Source organism: Vicugna pacos, chromosome 2 (genome assembly GCF_048564905.1).
Source record: "Vicugna pacos chromosome 2, VicPac4, whole genome shotgun sequence".
Lineage (NCBI taxonomy): Eukaryota > Metazoa > Chordata > Mammalia > Artiodactyla > Camelidae > Vicugna > Vicugna pacos.
Genome location: NC_132988.1, coordinates 14,211,127 through 14,234,425, shown reverse-complemented (window position 1 = coordinate 14,234,425; position 23,299 = coordinate 14,211,127). Strand labels below are relative to the sequence as shown.

Sequence of the window (23,299 nt, the reverse complement as noted above, 5' to 3'; positions counted from 1 at the left end):
GACATCCCATAATTAACATCAGACACAGATATTTTAAAGTATTATCTTACCTATAACTTGCACTACCATTATATCCTTATTTCTATAAAAAGAGGGGCTTTTTTTTCCACACGAGTTTCAAGAAATTCCTTAGGAGATCATTTAGTGATTAGTTTGACACAACCTCAAAGTACTCTACCTAGAAAAGATCCAGTCATCTATGTATGATACAGGCAGGAAAGAGTAAAATACTACTGTACCTTCTACTTATTTGTAAGACAGAATTCTACGGTAGAGACTAATAATGCATTTCTCATTTTCCTAGTATGTGGCAGTACACTGTTGGTTATATAGATCTTAAATTCAAGTAACATCCCAGGTAAATGCCCCACTAATTACTGTAACATTAGTCTCTCTAATTCTTTATTCTCATAGTTAATTTTAATGCATTAAAAATTTTCTTAGTTCTTTGGTTCAACACATAATTTTCTTTTCTTATTATTCCTAAAAACACACACAATTTACTGCACACAAATCTCATCCAAATCACTGATTTTAAAAACCTTGTATAGAACACAATATCAGACATAACTTATTCTTTAAAAAATACGTACAGACTCTGTGAGAAACCTTGAAAACATACAATAAATCCCCATTAATCTAGTTACTCATTTAAGTTTTTAACTCTGAAATTTAAGAAATATACAAATAAATGTGTGTGTGCGTGCGTGTGTTTTGTGTGTGCACATGTGTAAAGAAGAACAGAAAGGCCACTTACTTGTTCCTTCTATAAGCAGTTCTTGTCCGTGGCTACCCAAAAGTGTCCGAGAAAGAAAAGGTGCAAAATCTACAAAAATCTCTCGCAGAAGAGGAGCTGCCTTTTCCAAAGCATGTTCGAGCCTCTCTGTAATACTAATGGAAAGGTATTAACTCACTTGTTCTATTCATTAGCATTTATAAATTTTCTAGTTTTAAAATCAGTGATAGAAATATAAAATTATGTGAAAATCTAAAATTTCCCTAAAGCCTGACTATCACTATGCATACCATTCCTTCTGCCTGGAATACCCTTTTTCATTCTGTTCTATTTTGCCACCCCCAGCCCTCACAGACAACCTGGTAAACAACCACTCCAAGCATCAGCTTATTGGAAGTCTTAACTGGCCAGTAGAGAGCACTTGATTTGAGCCCATTATAAACTAAACAAACTCTATCAAGTCCTTATTAAATTTTCTATTACCACTAAACCACAAGCACCTTCAGATCAAGAACTATGCCTTAGCTTCTAAGTTCTCAGCTGCACCATACAGTACAAATTCAATAAATGCTTATAAACATCTGTCTCTATAGTAATTTCTTTCTAACGCAATCTGAAAAACTTTTCATTTGTAAACAGTATACTGGCACATTTACAATGATCTCAGTTTACACAATGTATGCTTTGTGACTATATGTACATATATTCATACATATATGTATACACACAGAAAAACATATATACACACACAGTTCCTCAGTTTCCATGGGCGAATAGTTTCAAGACTCCCCACAGACACCAAAATCTGTGGATGCTCAAGTCCCTTATATAAAAGGGCATAGTATTTGCACATAACTCATGCACATCCTTCTGTGTATTTTAAATCATATCTAGATTACTTGTAATACCTGATACAATGTAAATGCTGTGGAAATTATTGTAAATACAATGTAAATAGTATGTAAATAGTTGCCAGTGCAAGGCAAATTCAAGTTTTGGTTTTGGAAACCTTCTGGAATTTTTTTTTTAATATTTTCAATCTGGTGTTGGTTGGATCCATATCCAACTACATATATACGTATTTAAGGAGTTAAAAAAAAGGGCTCCTGCATTTCAGAAAATTCTGTTTCTAAGTTATAAACAAAGCATATATGTAAACAGTCATTACTTATTTACTACTCATAGGAGTACTTCCTATTCAAACTATCAATTACTGAAAGTACTGAAACCGTCCATTGGTAAGCTGCTGGAAATTTCTGTGGTCAATAACCATCTCTTCTCAGGTACTACCCGTACTACTACTCCTCTCCACTTAGCACATGGAGCCTCTTATCCATGGATGACATCACAGCTAGGAGCCTCTACTTGCAGCACCCTGGTGCCTCTGTAAAGTGCTTTGCATTTTCCATTTGTGGTAAGGAAAAATTAAGAACTCTGGTCACAATGACCCTAGTGGTAGAAAATATTCACAACATTCCAAATGAGAATTTGAAATGCACCATCGCAATTAAAAAAGATTAATGACAGTAAAAATCTATCTATTGTTCAGTGTCACTATGGCTTTGGCTGACTGGCTAAACTTATTTCAGCATTTCTAGGGAAGAGGAACAATGAATTCCAAATGTTCAATTTGCAATCATATGGAACACAAGCCATAAGCTACTAACTACCTAGGTAATTAAGTATTTGTTATGCCTGCAGCATTTATGAATCACAAATAGCTACTTTTTATGAATCTTTTACATCTCATAATCTTTAAGAAGAAACTTCTAAAATATTCCCATGCCTCTAAATGTAATATCTGTTAAAAAAAAAAAAAAGACTGTAGCTAGACAGTTTTAAGAGTCATCAGAAGGAATAAATCACAAATATCCAAGTTAGTAATTTGAATACCTCATATTTGAAACTTGGTCTTGTGGAACTGAACCAACTGTTGGAACCGCAGGTAATTTTGCATTAGATGATCTACCACCTATAAAAGAAAATATCCGTTTAGGGAATTTTCTGTTTTTAGATACAAGAGTTGAAACAAAAATGATATCTTGATACCAAATCAACAACAACAAAAACCTATCATAATGGATTTTTAAATGCCTATTATAATCTAGATAACATTAAAATCTACCAATCAACAAAGTTTTCTTGGATCATTCAATATATATATTTCAGTTACAGGTTCAATTATCACACTAAGCAGTCCTTTCATCCATTGGCTGAAAAAGCAGAAAAAAGTAAATTCTGACTCACTATATTGGGGTCATGATTCCTTCCAACCTTCCACTCAACTCCAAGTAGTAACAGAGGTTTATAAGCAAAAACCTTTCTTAACTGAAGCAAAAAACAGAAACAGCTAATTCCAAATTTAGCTTAAATAGGTGTGCTTCATTACCATGAAAACTATCCTTATTCAGTCACCAAATAACTTCTGCTATACCGTAAATGCTTCTGAGTCTAGTCTGGCAATCATTATGCAAGGACCACCAAAGAAACCTTTCTTAAATGATTCAAACAGAACGTATACTCCCTCATTTATGTCCTCACTGTAATTGGTATATAACCTGTTGTTGCACTATTCACACTGTATTCCAATTGATTTTTATATCCTTTTTCCTAGTCTACTAATCTTATTGAAAGCAAAGATTTCATCATTTTCATCCATCTATCTCTAGAGCCTAGACAAACTGACACAGAAGAACATTCTCAACTTGTGTTAACTGAAGAAATTGCTTCCTTAATCATTCCCATCTCCCATATTTCAGTAGGTCAATCAATCTTCCCACCTGGTATATACTTCCCTCTCTATCTCCTACGACTTTATGTCCCTAGCTTTATTCAAACTACTATGTAGAGTTAGTTTCCAACACGTGATCTTATTTTACTCTCCAATACCCTTGAGTACTCTTGTATATCTGTATTGTTGAATGACCAGCTCACCCTCTTATAGTATAAAATGTTCAGACTCTTTTGTCTTGTATAAGAGATATCTTCTTTATGTTTTCAACAAATAACTGTGCTTATAAATTTTACTCGGGAAAAAAAATAGTTACCAGGAAATTAACTCTGACAGAGTTGAATGGGGACAGAATGGACAGGTACAGAAACAACACACATTATGACAAATCTTCAAAATGTAAGTCTAGAAGACTAATTTGGAGTATAATTTACTGAGGCTTGAAGAGTTCTAACAAGCTCAAATTCTCTCATAAACCTCTTATAATACTCTATTACTGAGATGCCTTAAGTTTCCCCATTGTATGCTTCTCCCTTACTGAACTAACTTATTCAACCAAAGATTTATTACTATGGGATTTGGTTGGAGGACATTGACGGAGACTTTAGATGAAGTCAGGTAGAGGAAGATAGCAAAGATTTTTTAAGAAATCTCTAAGCAAGAATTCTTTCCATAACAAGTTATTTCATCAGGGTAAGATGCACATTTTTCCACATGATATTATCTCTCAAATCAATGCAGCTTACAAAGGCATCTTAACGACTGTAGTCGGCCAGAAGCTGAGACCTAACTGTGAGAAAACACAGTGGATAAAATCATGAAAGCAACAGAATTAAATGTGAAATGTGATAAATGACTAAAGAAGGAAAAACTGTGTAACTTTTCGAAACTTTTATCTTGCAATCTACAACCTCAAGATAACATAAATTAGAGGAAGAATGACTGTACAATCTAAACTTATTGTCTGAGTGAGGCATACCTCGGAGATATTTTGGGTTCAGTTCCAGACCACAGCAATAAAACAAATACGACAATAAAGCAAGTCACATGAAGTTTTTGGTTTTCCAGTGCATATAAAATTTATGTTTACACTATACTATAGTCTACTAAGTGTGCAACAACAGTTTTTCCCCCCAAAATGGGACATTTTCCTATTTAAAAATACTTTATTACTAAAAAATAATAACCAACATCTGACATAGGGCTGCCACAAACTTTCAATTTGTATAAAAATGCTGTATCTGCAAAGCACAATAAGTGAAGTGTAATACATTTTTTATTTTTACAAATTGTATTTTTTACAAATTGAAGATTTGTGGCAACCCCGTGTCCAGTAAGTCTATCACTGCCATTTTTCCAACAGTATTTGCTCACTTCATGTCTCTACATCACATTATGGTGGTTCTCAAGATATTTCAAACTTTTTCGTTATTACTTTGTTTCTATTGGTGATCTGTGATCAGTGATCTTTGATGTTATTATTGCAAAAAGATTATACCTCCCTGAAAGCTCAGATGATGGTTAGCAGTTTTTAGTCATAAAGTATTTTTCAGTTAAGGTATTACATAGTATTTTTAGACATAATGTTTGCATATTTAATAGTCTACAGTAGAGTATAAACAACTTTTATATGCACTGGGAAACCAAAAAATTCACATGACTCACTTTATTGTGATATTCGCTTTATTGCAGTGGTCTGGAACCAAACCTCACTATCTCCAAGGGGTATGTCTGTATATAAAGTCCACACTCTTATTCACATATACACACACACACACACACACATATATATATATATATATATATATATATACACACACACACACACATATATACATATACATATACACACATACACATACAGTTCCTAGCTCTGTCCACTGAGAGGACCTGGGAGCAGCAATACCCTAACACCCAATGTCCAAATCTTGGCTTCCAAATACTATTCTCCACTAAAAGAAATAGCTGATTCAAGATCTGTGAAAGAAAAGTACAAAATGAGCTTAACACATCTAGTTTTGTTGTTTAGAAAGCAAAGAAATGTCCAAGGAATAATAAGATAATGTCACAATGGCACAGAAACCAGCTTAAAGGGACTCTCAACTGGCCAAAATGAGGACAATTTGAGCATCAAAATAAATAACAATAGTAACTGATTATAAAATCGTCAATAAAATAGGAAGCTATGAGGCCATATTGATATGATACATTAAGAATCTGAGCAACAGGATATTCAAATAATTTTCAGGTTCCTCTCCACAAAATACTTATTAATTACAAAAGGGAAAAAATAACTTTATAATATAGAAAACCGGCAGTTACACTTTAATCAAGTGATGAAAGTGGTCACCAACAGCACTGTAAGTCAAAATTGTGCACCATGAGATCAGATTACTTCCTTTTCTGTCTGTTCCATCATATTCCTACCAAAGAAATATAATCTGTCTCTAATCATGAGGAAATATCAGACCAACTCAAATTCAGGGACATTCATTTGAGCTGTTTCCAATTTTCTTCTTTTTTCCATAAAAGACAATGTTTCATATGCGCTTACATAAATTGATAGGCACTCCTTTATATTTTTGAAGTAACTTCCCAAAAGTCAATAAACGCATCCTTTATGTGTGGACACATATTGCTAAACTGCCCTGAAGAAAGAATAAACAATTTACACTTCTTTGATTACTAGTAAAATTCAATGTATTTTCCCAATTTACTGAAAACAAAATAGGAAACGTAAATGACTGTTCTGAACTTTTAAGTATTTTTATTAGAATCTTTTTCTTTATTTGTAATTATTTGTTACATATAACTAGCGAAATTTAGCTTTTATCATTCATTACAAAGTCTTGCCAATTCTGTGATGACTTTTTACCATACAGAATTCTATAATCTTCCCTTCAAATCACCTGTACTAACATGATACAGAAAATAGGAATATCATCAAATTTTTAACAGGATTTTGAGGACATTTTAATTCAAAAATGTAAAGCACCCAAGATAAAGAAGATTCTCCAATGTTACTTTCCCATATTTCTGCAAGGCACTAGAAAAAAGGTCTAGAGCTCTTCTGAGTGATTCTACTATATACTCATGATTCATTCTATCCATTTTTAGGATATATATTACTTACCTATTAAATTCCCACCCATAATAAATACAAAAGTTTCTCCACTCATCTCAGCCTGACACCTATTCTCTTCCTGCTTTCAAAAAGAAATGCCAGGTCATCCAAGACCAGAGCCTTTCTCTTCCACTTCTAAAGGCAATCCTGCTAACCCCTCAAGCTATCTCAACCATCAAACTCTTACATAATTTCCATTTCCAATTTTTTTTTCTGGAAAAGGTGTTCTACACTGGCAGAAAACACGTCCTCACTGGCCACCCACAACCAACCATTTTCAAATCGAATTCTTGCTCTATCAATATTAATATTATACTAGTTTCCTTGATAACAACTACCCTTAAGGGGCTTAGGATTGAAATATTTGGGGAAGCAGTAAGGGCTGTGCCACTTATCAGCTGTGTGATGGGTAAAGTTACTTAAGCTCTCTGTGCCTTATTTTCCACATCTATAAAATTAATACCCATACCTATACTTGACAGAATTATTTTGAGGATGAACAGAGACTGGACCATAGTAAATGGACAATGAATGACAGCCTCCTTCCTTACCCTTTTATGACCATGACTGCGTTCAAAATATTTAACATTTTCATGTTTCCCTTTAGAATGTAGTTCAGGCTGAAAACAGAAATTCTTCAACAATTATTCAAGTGGCATTAACTATAGGTAACTAAAATGAGAAAAAACGCTTAAAGTACCTTTTTAAAAACTCACCACAAAAACTTAGAAAGAAACAAAAGGAAAATTCTGTTGTGCACTCTAGAAAATGTAGAGCAAAGAATCAATCCCAAATTTAACTGTTATAAAAAGTGGATTTCCAACACTTTCTTTATCAGATTGGTATAAAATAAAGCATAACCATAAACATCTGGTAAATCTACCCACTGTCCTTTACAGCCTGTCATTGCCTCACATCACTCCCACAATCTCCTCAGGCTCATTTCCATTATATCTGGTCACGTCATTCAACTTACTCTTCCAACTGGAGCAAAGTTTACTCTGGGTATAGATAAACAAAGCCAGGCTCTAATCAGGGGTTCTGTAGATTTAACTGATTAAGAAACAGCAAAGATCTGGGACAACTTGACCTTCCCTAAAACATGCTTGATCTTTAGGCAGAATCTGATCAACAGCCAACAGTTCTGATTACAGGTCTTAGCCAAACAGAAGGATCTGGAAATCTGGACTACTTGATCCCCCACCACAGGCTTGGTTTCTTTGCAGGGAGGGCACTGCAGCAATCTTCCACAATTAACCTCTGGATAATTACCGAGCCTACCTCTCAGAGCGAGCACATTCCCACAACAAGATGAACTTACCCACAGTGAACCTCTCCTCCACAAAACACTTCCTTCCGCTTCCCCTGGTAATTAGAGCTCACTTTTCTTTTTACTGGGATTCTTGTTTACTGCGAACCTTCCTCCCAGCCTCATCATACTGCTCAAGCGAGAACTGACTGTACATAAAAACTCTAACAAACTGAACGGAATCCATCCTAATGCATAAGATAAAATTAATCTTAAATTTTTTTAATTAAAAATGAAGTTAAGGCACACATTTTTCCATACTGACAATTTTTAAAAGTATATCTATCAATTCCTGTTTCACCATCAAAAAATTTCCATTTTTCACAATAAAATTTCAAAGTAGAAGGCAAAACAGGGTGAATTTGAAATTTTTTTTTCATTCTTCAGTATCTGGCATTCCTGACAGCTCCAGTCCTTCTAATCCTCCACAACACTCAATGAAGTACTTCGGAGATCCAACAGCTTTATTACACTCAGTTAATGACACCTGTAATTTTCTAAATTCTCGACAGCAATATGAGCATTGAACCATGGTTGGCAACTGACTTCTATTACCAACAATTAATGAAATATTTCTGAGCTTTATTTTTTTCGTGGTAGTTTTTAAAGACCATCCTGATTTAGAGTATATCAGACATTTTCTCTCAAAGGACTAATTGGTAGTTTTTCCTAACCTCGTCTGAACTGGATGAAAAGGAACACATAAGGTTCCATCTATTTAAAAGTATAGAGAGCAGTAATAAACCTCAAGAATATGTTTGTATGAGGCTTTGGACATTAAAAACTAAATTAGGTTTTACTGAACTACTTTACTCTAATTTTAATGACCTGAAATAGATACCAAAAATTTTAAAAAGAGTAGGAGCACTGTTTGCTCTAAACAAAACAATAACAAAAATGATTTCCTGACAATACCCTGTAAGTAATGCAGATTTTCAAACCTAAAGGAGACTATAGCAGAAAGGGATTTTTATAAAGTGGTCTCTTTAAGTCATAAAACACACTTCACCAACAAATATAAGTGAATCAACTATCAACAGATTTAAGAGGGAAAAAAAATCACATGAAAAAATAAACTAAATGTATCAGTAATTTCATCCTAGGTTATTCTTCATTCCTACCAGTCAGAAAAATGTAACTTTCAAACACATCTTGCATTTTTTTCAGCTAAGATTAAAAATCATAAATCTATGACAAATTTGTTTTGATTAATTTAACATTAAATATTTTCAACAAGTGATCACACATACATAAATTCAGAAGCAACCTCCAACATGTGGACTGATACTGACTTATCTTCTCCTTATCCTTGCACTGATAGACTGGCTCCTTCAAACTGACAGTTTCCCAGACATTTAAAAGAACATAAAGGAAAATCTAAACAGATCATTCGTCTAGCATCTATCCAGGGAATAGTCAATTGCTTATTCAAGGTCCCTAGGGGTCTAAATAAATAATGCCCTTTGCAATAAAGTATCATTAAAACAAATGCCAATATTTAATCCCTAAACACTGTATTTTTAACTGTCCTCTCTCTCCCTTTTCCCCCTCTCTCCCTCCCCATCCATTCCGGACCAGTTCAGGGGGACAATCTATATGCCCAGTTAAAACTCTTTATTGAATAAAAGAAACTTTCATTGAATAAGTAAAGATAAGTCTCTTGAGTCAAATATATGAAGTAAAGAATCAAATATTTTTCTTTAACCCATTAAAAATGAACATACTAATTTATAATAAACATGGCTCTGATAAACAGAAGAGAGCCTGATATACTAGAAGGTAGCATAATCATTAAATTTTGAAGATTAGCAAACACCCAGTACATAAATTACTTAAGAACAGTCTATTTAGTTCCTCCACTGGGTTAGCTTCAATTTTATTTTAATCATTTATGCTTTGCAATCATACATATTTGAGGAACACCACAGCATATTAGAAAAAAAAATTAACAGCATTTTAACACATATTGTTCTCTGGCCATTTAAACCTTTGCTGATGAGTAACTTTAAAATGTAAATATTTTGATATATTCACTAAAAACTCTTTATCTCTTAGTTTTCTTTATAAATGTACAAATACAAATGATATACCTTGTTCTCTGATAAATATTTTACAACTTATTATGAAAAAAATTGCCATTATTATTAGATTATACTATTTGCTAATAAAATGCTAAGAAACTAAGAAAATTTATTCAAACTAAAATCTGAAATTTGTATGTAGTCAAAATTTGAATACTGACTATAGTTTTAATAATGTACACAGTTTTAAAATGTATTTACAAATCCTTAATTTTTTCACAAAATTATAAAATTATTTGAGTGGTTATGTTTTGACCAAAGAACCTTTGACCTCATACAAAGCTGACAAGCTCTAACTCTTTTTCTGGGATCCAGTCCCAGTTTCTCCTTAATTGTGCCATATGTAAAATTTAGAAATCCCATTTCAATATCTAAATTTCCAAATAGTTGACTTTTCTGCTACAAAACTTATATTTTATGTTTTCAATTCACATGGTTTCTTCCAAGGAAATTCTCATTTTTGCTAATGTATATGTCCTATCAAGCATATTTTTTATTAACCGATAATCTATTACTGAATTTAAGCAGCTCATTTTTTGTCACTGACTCACTATAAAATTCAGAACTGAAGTCATCTCAAGGCACAAAAGTTTATGTTCCACAGGGAAAGATATTAACTGTACTTTCATATAAAGAAAATATGTAAGACCAAACAAAGACTAATACCCAGCTTACCCAGATCTGCAAGAATAAATCGCCCAGCTCAGCATGTAATTACAATAACAATCAATTCAACCACAAATCACTTTTCCCAAATCCTGCTTGAACCCGAAGAAGGAAAATAATTTTGCAATATACTGTAAAGAGCATATATTTTTAATGACAAATAACTTAAATCAAGAGATCCACCAAAAAGAATACAAAAATCTATCAGTTGAAAATACTGATGGTGGAGAGATAACTCTTTATTTGTGGGATTTGGATTGCAAGTGAAAAGAGAACAGAATACAAGGGCAAGTATGGTAGGCAAAAATATGAAAAGTGGGCTGTGGGAGAGCAAGAAATAAAATGACTGAAAATACTCAATTAGGTTAGATTTCTTATCAAGGCAGTAATGTCCATGGCAGCAATCAATGGAACAGACCAGAAGTGATAAACTAAAATGGAGACACCATGTAACAGTGACAACAAGACTGTAGTGACAGGAAGAGGAAAGGGTCAGGTACGAAAATCAAAACGAAGGACAAAAAGAAAGATCATCATCACAAAGATGACTTAGAATGACTTAAAAAAGGAATAAATTATTTTTTTTAAATAAAGGGGGCCAGAGAGGGAAAAGAAAGAACTAAAAATTCTAGCCCAAAATGGGAAAACCTGGAAACTATCTAAGAAACACTACCACCACAAATTATCAAAATTTAAATAATAGGGGGGAAAGGTACATTATAGGCTAGATACAGGTTTTGTGGGGTTTTACCAATAAACACAATGGTCTTCAAGACAGCAAATTATTCTGTAATTCTGCATATGGTTCTTCAAGGAGAGTATTTTATAATAGATTTACCAGAACATACACAATGGCTTTAGAGAGAAATTTATTATATACTTTTATATCAAATATTGCCCATGTATCAGCTTTATTTCTTACCTCTTCTGATGCATGAATTTTGAAAAATATATTAAAAAGCAATCAGAGGGTCCTATTTGCTTTGTCCCATAAAATGAGATTAAAGGGCAATGTATTCAAAATAAGAGATAATATTTTACTCAGTGTACTGTGAACTTCTGAATTTACTACATATGCTCTGGGAACTTATCAGGAATACACTATTACTGAATTAAAAAGAAGGCATACAGCTTCATAGATATTAGTAAATTCTGCCTTTTTCCCAAAAGAAGCCAGCCTAGAAAAATCATAGTTGATTTTTTTAAGAGCTTTGGATGGGATGGAAGAACTGAAATTTGCATAACCAGCCCAAAATAGATTACCAGATTGTTTCTTCTCCAAAGTTAAAAAAAAAAAAAAGAAAGCATCAGAGTATAATGGAACAATAAGGAAGAAAGAAAACCTGCTAGAGGTCTACACTTTAATTTTTCTTTATATTTTCTAAGACAATGATAAAAAAAATCTAACAAATAAACCACACTATTGCAAGATGTTAATAACAAAGGAATGCAGAGAGGGTGAGATTTAGGGGGTAGACAGGAACTGTCTACTTTCTATTCAAACTTTCTATAACCTAAAATTGACCTAAAAAATAAGGTCTATTAATTTTAAAAAATGCTTTAATAAAACAAAAGAGCAGAGCAGCACAAAACTCTGTCTACTACCACTGCAGCTTTTGGTTTCTCTGTGGAAATTTTTCTTCAATTATTTTTTCCTAAGTATAAAAATAATACAGAACTATTGGTAAGTTTTTGAAAAATATGCTAAAATTTAAAAGCTTGAAAATAAAAATTTCCAGTAATTCAACCAGACAGAAATAATCAAGTAACTTCAGAGTACATTTTTTTTGCTTTTTCATGTAATAAAAGTACATACATAGTTCACATAGTTATGTAAAACACTTCATATAATTTTTTTTACTTAACTTGCTGTGAGCATTTTCTCTTATTTAACACTAAGAAATGTGTACAGAATTAATCACACCTACAACTTTAAAAAATATTCTGCTAACACAAAATAGTTACAGTGAAAGAAAAAAAATGAGAAAGACAAAATAAACAATTACGGTCTTTGTTTCTGGAACACATGATATATAGTACACAGAAAGGAAAAATTTAATGTCTCTGACAACTGGCTAGAAGAAAACACCAAGTGAGAAGCAGAACTCTCTGAGATTAGTTTAGCAAATAAAAGTAGAACAACAGACAACAGCAGGCAAGAGATGATCCAAAAGATGAAGGAAAAACTTTACATCAGACTTTAATACAAGCCACCTAGTCATTCCTTCAAAATTTTTTTTATTTTTCATTAATCTCATTCTAGAGTAACAAGAATCAATGACTCTTTTGTGGAGTTTTTTTTTTTTTTTAGTTGTTAATTTTTTTTTAACAAAATACCACAACACTTCGAAAAATACTACTTATATTAAATAATATCCCCTTTGCCCTAACTTGGTCATTTTAATATCACACAGTCTTCAAGTTTACCTGGTATATCACTAAGCTTCCAGCCAACATTTAGGGATTTAGGATCTTGTATCCACACACAAACACCCAAATACTTTTGTACTTGGAAGGAATATAGAAAGAGGGATGAGGAAAAATCAAATTGCAGTAAGAGCTACTGAACTACTATGACTAATGCTAGAACGATGACAGATTTCAGGGCAGCATCCCCCTACCAAGTCTCTAATTCAGAAAACCACGCAAGAGAAATCAAAGTGCTGGATATTATATGAACATCTGGTAACTGATAACCAGATTAAAAGACCAAAGGTCACCAAAACTTTCACATATAAATCACCGTTTATACACGTCTTCTCAAGTGCAGGGAAAGGAAAAACAGTATTAAGTATTTTAATAAATCTATCATTCATTCATGCATTCATCCACCCAACCAGCGGCAACCAATTACACACTGCTACCTTCAAGTGGAGAAAATACTGAAATCCTTGATTTACTTCACCTGATATTACTCAAATTTATTCAGAAAATTATTGAACAATCAACAGTATAGTACAAAAGCATAATGATTTATAATATGCCTAAAAAAATTTAACTTTATCAAAAATCCTAAGCTTCGCTAAAATGGGATCTAAAAACTTTTTTTGTTAGAACCACCGTTGAAACTCACCAGGTGATTCTCCTCCCACATCTGAGGCTTGGGCTGAATCTACTGAAGACACCACACTAACAGCATTGGTAGGTATACTTGTAGAAAGTGTGGAAGGTAAGGCTGACGATTTTTTTGTTGCAATGATGACACTTCTGCAATAAAGAAAGTAAACAGATTTTAAAATACAGATCACTCAAGTTAATCACATGAATTTCCGATCAGAAATAGGGAACTAACTTCTCTAATTTTCTTTCTTACCGCCATTTCGATGTACAATTTAGAATATACTCTCGATAAGAAATCTGTTCAATAAAAAGAAAACCAAGAAATCTCTTCAACAGTGTTCTCATTTATTTCTTTGTTTTTTAAGAATTGGGACAATGTTCTATGGAAATACCGTTTTAACATTTAAACCTGTATTCACTATATTCTTTAAATTTAGGATCATCTTTAATTTTCCAACTTAAGACATAACCAAAGGTATAAATAAAAAATGTTGGCACCAAAGTGGAAAAGAAATTAACTTTTTTAACTTCAGAAGTGAAGCAGAAAATTCAACATGTTTCTATAAGGATTTTAAAGCACTGCTAATTTGAAATGATAAAACCTTAGAAATCAGATATGAATATTTTTTAACATGTATACAACTCGTTTTACTTTTTAACCCTAAAAGACTGTCTTTTGACAACATTACATAGAGAAAACAACACATAGGCATAAAAGCTAGATATAAAAATATCAAATAATCAAATCTGTTCATCTTGGGAATTATTCAAATACAGTATTTATGATATACCAATTTCAATTAAAGTGTAATACTTTATACCAAAATAGTAACTAAAAGACCTTATTAGGCATAACTTAAAAGGCATTTTTAATTGAAGTTAGCTCCATAAACATGCAAAAATCCAGTTAATGAGGTAAAGAGGACAGCTGATATATAATGCATTCCCACAGCAGTGCTTACTTTTAATTACCTGATGTTAACCGTAAGCCCAAAGTCTTCAACATTCAATTTATTTAATCACATCTTTTGTTGACAATATTGTAACTGCAAGCTTCAAGTATTCCCTTAATAGCTTTAAAGAATTCAGTTTCTAAATAAACTTCTTAGATACTTGATCCCAATAACTGTATTCAAAAGTGGAAATAATGTAATTCCAGTACTTTAAAAATATATTTTGTTTTTGATGTTACATCAGAAAGAGACAATACAAAGTGAAATAGGTTCCGTTTTACTCCAGTGCCTATCATGTGACAGCAAACACTGTTGCCAATTAAATCAAGTTCTCTCGTGCTAGGCATGGCTTATTCAATGTACTTGGGGATAGCTGGTGTCACTTCATTATAAGGGTGACTGCTGATGTTAACTATAACACTAAAAAATAGAAGCAACAGCCACCTGAGCCCTCAATCCAAAATGGTGTGCTTAAATCATGGTAGCTTATATCAGATGAAGATTATTAACTTTAGGGGAAGTAGATGTGACCCCTGTGTGTGTGTGTGTGTGTCCACGTGGGCTGGTGGTACATTAAGAAAACTGAACTGTTTTGTATTAAAAGTAATTTGTGTATTTCCTACTCCAGGCAGAAATTTATAAGCCTATTGTTTAAGAGAATCTCTAGCTACCTATTTCCTAGCAACCTATTTTTCGGGGGAGAGGGGAGAAGGAATACTTAAAGTTTACTTTCACATTTGTTCCCAAAACAAAGAAGTAGCAAGATGTAGTTTCTGCATACAATAGATAAATACAGATAGGAGCAACAGAAAATAATATTTAGAATAGTAAAATTGGTTTTCTATATTTGAAATTTAAGACATAAACCTACCCTATGTACCAGCAACTCCACTCTTAGAAATTTCCCTAAGACAACATATGTTGAGAAAAAACGGGTAGAATAAAATTCAGAAAGGCTTTATTTTGTACCAGCCAAAAATTGGAAACAGCCCCGAATCCTTTTAGCAGAAAAACGAATAAAAATATGGTGATATGCTAATACAATGGAATAATATTCAGCAATAAAAAGAAAGAAACAAGCTACTGATAAACATAACATGGATGAATCTCAAAAGCATTACACTGACTGAAGGAAGCCTTATTCAGAGCAACACAAACTTGGTATTTCTTTTTATATGAAGTTCTAGAAAGGGAAATGTATCTGTTGTTAAAAAAAAAAAAAAAACAAAGACTAGAACAATAATTGCCTGCAGAGGGTGGAGACAGGCATTGGCTGGAAAAGAGCATGAAGGAACTTTCAAGACTGATGATATCTTGATTGGAAACTTAGGTTACACAGCTGTTTAAATCTGTCAAAACTCATCAAATGGCACACTTAAGACCTGTACCTTTCATTGTATGTACATTTTACCTTATGAGCTATATTGACCACTGTTTCAAGATCTACATGCTGAAATGTTTAACAGTGAAGGGGTCTGACATCTGCAGCATACTTTGCAATCCAACAAAAAAATAAGACTGATGGATAGAAAGATGGATATATGGAGAATTGTTCAATGACACTAACAGCTAAAGGTTAATTGCAGAATCTCAGTGATGGGTCTCTGAGTGTTCACTACCGTTCTTTTAACTTCTCTGTATGTTTAAACATTTTCATTATTTCATTTTATAAATGTTGGAAAACTAGTAACAAGAAAACAAATTTACCACAGATGTCCTAGAATATAATATGCACAATCTGTATTTGCCCAAGAGGACATGGTTAATACAAGATAACAAAAGAACTTGACCTCAATTCTATTCCTTTCAACAATGGCCATAAATAATGCTTTCAATCATTAACAGCAATACTTTCCTTCAGTTCAGTAAATGTCTATTGTCCAAGATCTTTCACATATTCTCCTTCCTGACACATCTCATGGTTTCCTACGTGAATTTACATTTAACCAGCATTCCTTACACACTTCTCAGTATGCTTTGATAGTTCTTGAGCTGAATGTGTACATCATTTCACAATTCTGATCCTTTGTTCTGCCAAGAGGCCTTCCTCTTAGTCTTGCTTGCCAGCAAACTTCCTTCTCACCTTTCAAAACCTTACTCAAAGGTAAGCCTCCTCAGACTGCCAAGTCAAAGTTCATAATGCATTATTCCTTGTAGTCCTACAGGATCTTAGTATATAAACTTATAAATTAATAGCTGCTATGATTAAGCACTGACAATATGCCAAGAATTATGACTCCATTCACAAAACAGTCCTAACATAAATATTACTTCCACTTAAAAAATGTAAAAAGTAAAAGCTCAGAAAGGTAAAGTAACTAACTTGCCAAGGTAAAGGCAAAACTACCCCACAACTCCAGGTTTGTCTAAATAAGAGCCTCAAATTTCAACTATTTCCTCATACTGACCTTTAAGTTTTATTATGATAAATTCACATACCATACAATTTATTATTCATTTAAAGGGTACACTTACATGGTTTTTAGAATGTTCAAAGAGTTGAGAAACCATTATCACAATCATATTAACATTTAAATATATTCTACATTATAGGCATTGATAAGCAATGGTAATAAAGACTTCCAAGATAAAAAATTATCTATGTCCTACTACAAACATACAAAAATGTATCTGCTCACAAATGGAACAAACCATATTCTTTGGGCCAGCTATGTACTTAGTACATAATAGAGAAATAAAATAAATCAATTTCCAAATTCATTGACTGATTCAAATCATCTCTGAGGAAGTAACATAGTAATATTTCAGCTTTGGGCTACATAAAAACAAAGAAAATTCAGTCACAATGATTCACTTAAAAGGATATTAAGCAGTAGGCAGATTTCAGGATATTTTCATTCCCTTTACCGTTTTTACTATTATTATAAAATTTCAGAGTAAAAAAACTAAAATCTTCAACAGAGGGGGAATCTTTAAAGCTGCATTTATCATGTTTAACAGTATTTTTTTTTAAATGCACTGTTCTCATGCTATAGCTTAAGTGTCTACTTAAGAGACAAATTGAATTCCTTGCTAATATTTAAGAAAGAAATCACTGAATTTTTAATATCCGCCATCCATTTTAACAAAAAGCATTTCAAATGTTTTGGCATTAAAAATTTGGAAGATAAATATGTCTTTTAGTTAGGGAAGCTATTTTTCCAACTTTCTATTAAAAACCAATTACTAAAGTATAAAATTGCACATATTATTATTCTTTTTTCTTTATACTCATCAACTTTAATGAATAATTAGTATTTGTTAGGCTCTATACTAAGGACATATATGAATTATTTATATTTTCAACAACCCATGAGGAAATTAAACTTACAACAACCCATAAGGTAAATACTACATACTATTATGTCCATTTTATAGATGAGAAAGAAGTAATTTTCCTAGGCCTCGACAGAAAGCAAGTATAAACACTGCTGACTTTTGTGGGGGTTTTTACCTGAACTAGGGAGTCTCTTCTTTTTTTTTTTTTTTGAAGATTTTTTCTTTTAACTAGTAACAACAGCAAAAAGAAACAATGTCTTTCAGATCACTAAGGTTCAGAAGTTCCATTTCAGAAGTACTATCAGTTTGAAATATCACAAACTTTCATATAAATGCTATTTTATTTAACATGCAAATAGTCCACTGAAAGAGAAAAGAGCATTTTAAGCCTAGTACTTCAGTCCCTAAGGATCTAGTTGAAAAGCCAGACAAGCCCTTGAACTTTATCAAGATAAATCCCTGGCATCCACTAATCACCAGAGAGGATCTTCAAATTAGATAAGACCAAGAATTCCGGCATGGGAATGAGCACAAACACCTTGCCATCCACAAAGGCCCACAACCTGGCAGCCTTTCAGCAAGGTTCCACTCATGTAGCTGTTACTCTAAACTTTCCAGCTATTGCTTGGAAGTTGATAATTCTTAAGATATGAGGAGAGTTGTGATTTCTGACACAGCATTCCAGAGATAAACACATGATCAGAGGGATGCTTTGAAATTCTCAAAAGATATTCCTCTGGTCTAAAGCTGCATGAAAACCGTTTTTCAAAAGGTATCTCTTACTAAGAAAAAGAGGGGCGAAAACAGAGCAGTTTGCTTGCCATCAGACAATACATTAAATGCATACCAAACATGTAAGTTCCAAATAACACCCTGAAAAATGCTATTACCAAAATTCCCCTTTGTTTTTCTATTTCAATGAACCCCTTAAAATGTATTCCCTAAGCACAGTTTCCTAAATAAGTTCACAACCTACTTACTGAAGGTATCACTAAGGCATAGACTTAATTTCTACCCTATTTAAAAAGAAATAAATGCCAAAAATATATGAAATTTGAGGCATTTCTAAGGAAACAAGTTTGAGTACATTAGAAAGGTATATTAAATTTAAAAATCTATACCGTAAGTTTTTCTGACTACTCAATCTAAGAGTAATATAAATTTAAACAAATTATAAAAATTATGACCATTAAAAAACTAATCATTTACACTTTTTCTCTCCCTCACAATATAGCCATTGCAATTTGTTATATAATTTTTGAGGCATATGTGAACATATATATATTTGTTTGAAAGACCACAAATTCCAAACAAATTGTACACTGCTTTTTTCATTTAATAATAAATCTTCAACATCACTTTACATCAATATATAGTATCGTGCTTTTCTCTCTTTTAATGACTGCACAGTATTTATTATATATGTATAGGAAACAACACATGTAAGCAATCCTTCATAAATTAGCAACTATGTTTGCAAAGCACACCCAACAAGGTCCCAAGTCCACTGGCCGTGGCTCAAATCTTAGCTCTATCACTTACTAGCAAGAGCTTAAGCTACTTACTTACTTTCCGTATGCCTCATTTTCTTCATCTCTAAAGACAGACTAAAAATAGTATCCATCTATGCACCTACCTACCTACTGTCTAAAAAATGCACTTTAACAGGCCTTCACAGAGTAAAAGCTCAACAGGTATTAGCTTAACAATGAAACTCCTCTTACAGTAGAAAACATTTTATACTTGCATATATGTACTGTATAAACATCCAGAGATATAATTAGGTTTACATATTTTAAATTTTAATTAATAAAATTAACTGCCAATTTTCCCTTGAATAAACTGTACCAATATGCCCTCTCAAAAACAGAAAAATGTTTCTTCATATCCTCACTAACACTAGGCACCATCTTTTACATCTCTACAAATTTAATCAGATGAAACAATCTTCTGGTTATTTTAGTATTTATTTCCTTCATTATTTGTGACATAGAATATCTTTACATATCTGCATATTAGCAGTATTTCTCTTCTATGAACTACCTGTTCCTGTCATTTGTCAGTTTTTCTAGATTAGTCATTTTATCCGTTTTTTAGCATTATATGTATATACTGAGAATACAACCCTTTTATCTGTAATATGTATTCCAAATACTTAGTGTCCATACAATCCGCATGCACACACCAGAGAACAGCAGTGGCTGAGGGTTTCAACAGATGTGACAGCTCGGTTTACATTTATTGATGAATTTCTCCAAGCTAAATGCTTTACATTAGTACATCTTCAGTATCATTTCACACCAGTACATACTGTTCTGCTTTTCTCTTCTCTTTAATGGCAATATGGTATTACACGATTTAAGGACAAGGAAAATGAAGCTCAAGAGGATGAGGTAACTTGTCTACTACATTCACTAATAAGTAATAAAGCCAGAACGCAAACTCAGTTTGTTTGATTTCTAGAGTCAATATTTTAACTCCTATATTTCAAAGCCTATTAAAAAAAGAAAAAGACACTGAATCTAGCAGCCACTGTATCTATAATGTCATTTTATACACATGCCAATGTGCTATGTACCTGGAATTTAGACTCTTGTTAATCTCTTCATTCCAGGACACTGATTAACTTTTCAACAGAAGTAGAGGGAACAGGATGACAGAGGATGATGGCAAAAAGATTTTCCACTAAAATTAGATACTCCCTGTGTTCTTTCAGAGCATCTTAATTACCATAAAAAATTTTAACCAGCTTGGTATACCAATGTGTCAGCAAGTCTGAAGCAGAAAACTAGGAGATGAGATAAAATAAAGAGAACTGCAGATAAAGAAATAAACAATCAGACAGAGGGAAATTATGATGATGGTATGTCAAAAGAAAGCAGAGCCAACCAGAGGGGAATCCCAGAGGCCAAATCAGAGACAATTTGAGCATCAACATAAATAACAAGAACAACAGATTATAATTCATTGAATAATATAGGAAACCATGAGACCATAATGAATGTACTGAATTCATTAGATGAAGATAATAAGAGTCTCAGAGCACCTCTTCACAAGGAATACCTTAACAGTGGAGAAAACATCATTTTAATAAACGATCAGGATGAACATCATCAGTAATGAGATAAAACCATGTACCACTTGTTACAACACAACAGGAAGAAACAATGTCACTTCTGTGATATTACTGCCAAAGATGCTTTAACTTGAATCTAACCCTGAGGAAACATTAGACAAATCTAAACTGAGGGACATTCTACAAAACAGCTGGGCTCTCATCTTCTAAAGTGTCAAGATCATTAAATTCAAGGAAAGACTAAGGAGCTGCTCTTCCAGACTGAAGGAGAATAAAGAGACACAACAAAAAACAACACATAATTCTTAATTGGATCCTTCTATTATAAAGAGCATTACTGAGACAATTAGTGAAATTTGAAAGCTGTTTGAAGATTAGAAGGTAGTGATATAGCAGTATTAATTTCCTAATTTTGATAAACGTATTGTGGCTACATGGAAAATATACAGTATACTACTCACAGATAGAGTAACAGAGTTATGTCCACATCCCTTCAAATGACTCAGGAAAAATAAAAGTTCTTTTAACTGACAACTTCTCATACTAAGTTAGAACTTGTTTCCAGATAAAAATATTGAGTTTTGAAAAAGAATGTGTTTCATAACTCTAATATATACATGCCTTACAGATAGAATTGCAGAAAATTTTAAAACATAGAAAAATTTTAGGCAAATTAGCAGAAGGTTTCTTAGGACAGCCACATCAAGAGTCTGCAGTCAGCTTTCTCAAGCTGTCAAGACTCTCCACACTTTGTTGAATTCCTGAGTCTATTGGAATCCACAGACTCCCACTTTTTTTCACAAAGGCTGGCACAGTACCAACAGCAGGGAAGTGAAAGGTAATCATTTATAAGTATTGGTGATTTCTAAGTTGTAATGAAGAAAAAAATTGTTTAAAATACAACTTGCCAGTGTATCATTAAAACTATTTTACATCATCTTATTGATTATATTGATAAGTAAAAATCTGAAATGATATACAAATCCCTGTAATTTTTATAAACTAGATCGAACATCCCTTTTTTTTTTAAATTGTAGTCAACATACAATGTTGTGTCAATTTCTGGTAAAATATCCCTTTTTTATATTGAAGCTACAAAATTCAGCAGAGTGAAGTTAAATTCCTGTTTACCTTGTAAATCTTTATAATTTATACATTTATAAGCATACCAAAACAGAAGACTATTTACACTACCTGTCAAAAGATCTGAACTGCACAGGTTGTTCAACAGACAGATCGCCAAGAGCTCCAAGGCCGGCTGGTGGCAGGAGGGCAGAATCCACTGTGACTCCATCTGCTGGTATGTTAACCAAGCTTCGGAGAATGTCCTTCACGTTGACATTTTTTGAAACTGGAACTGATGGTGCAGCCTTGTTATCCAACTCATTTCCTCCATCATTTTTGGTTTCCTGAGATTTGTTGACTTCTAAAGAAAGAGTGCACAGCACCTCACTGATTGCATCGGGGCCTGCACTGACACTTGGAGGTGCCACAGGAGAAGCTACACTCACACTGCTTCCTAAACCAGTAGCTGTTTCTTCCCCGATGCCCGAGTCCCTCCTTCGAGCAGACGATGTGCTTCCCGATTCCTCCACTGATGCCGGAGATAACGGGCTGGATGCTGCTGGTGAGCTTTCCACATCTTACCCAGAAAGAGAAGAAAAATACAAATAAAAAAAATTCAGAACCCATTTTTGATATATGACTTCTTAATTTTGTCCTAATATCTGTCTACTATTTTAAATTATGAGATATTTGGCATGTTCTAAAAGGCAAAAATAAATTACATAATCTATAAAATGTGTCACATAAACACACAGCATCAAAATAGATAGTTTAATAAAATAATAAATAATAACAAAGTATCTGAGAAAATCCCAAACTGAACATGACATACCAATGAGTTGAAAGCCACTGGCTGACAAGAAAAAGTCCAAAATCCTTAGGATAAAATACAAGGTTCTTCAATAATATGAGTCTGCTAGGACATACACTTCATCAGGGCACCGAATTTGTCTTCTTTAATATTTCATCACCAGCACCCATAACAATGCCTGGGCCTACAACAATGCCTGGCAAGTAGTGGGTGGTCAGTAAATACTTACCAGATGACTATTCATCTCCACCTTTATCTCCTGCTACCCACACCATAGCACGTTATTCTTCACCACAGTAAACTGCTTGCTGAACATGGGACGTATTTTGAGCTTCCGTGCCTTTATACACGGGCATTTCTTCAGAGACTGATCCCAACACCTCTACCTCAAACGTGGTTTCTACTGCT

At 33.1% G+C, this 23,299-nt stretch overlaps 1 protein-coding gene across 4 annotated transcripts in view; it reads right to left on the bottom strand.

Annotated features, from left to right (window-relative positions):
• The window catches only part of LRBA (LPS responsive beige-like anchor protein), a 623,871-nt gene that overhangs the window by 447,543 nt on the left and 153,029 nt on the right, over positions 1 to 23,299 (bottom strand). For all 4 annotated transcript variants that reach the window (XM_072975847.1, XM_072975846.1, XM_072975849.1 and 1 more), the window contains 4 exons: positions 22,210 to 22,657; positions 13,721 to 13,854; positions 2,630 to 2,708; positions 758 to 891 (listed from right to left, as the gene is read on the bottom strand). In XM_072975847.1, the coding sequence (XP_072831948.1) occupies positions 758 to 891; positions 2,630 to 2,708; positions 13,721 to 13,854; positions 22,210 to 22,657 (795 nt within the window). The remainder of the gene's footprint in view (positions 1 to 757; positions 892 to 2,629; positions 2,709 to 13,720; positions 13,855 to 22,209; positions 22,658 to 23,299) is intronic.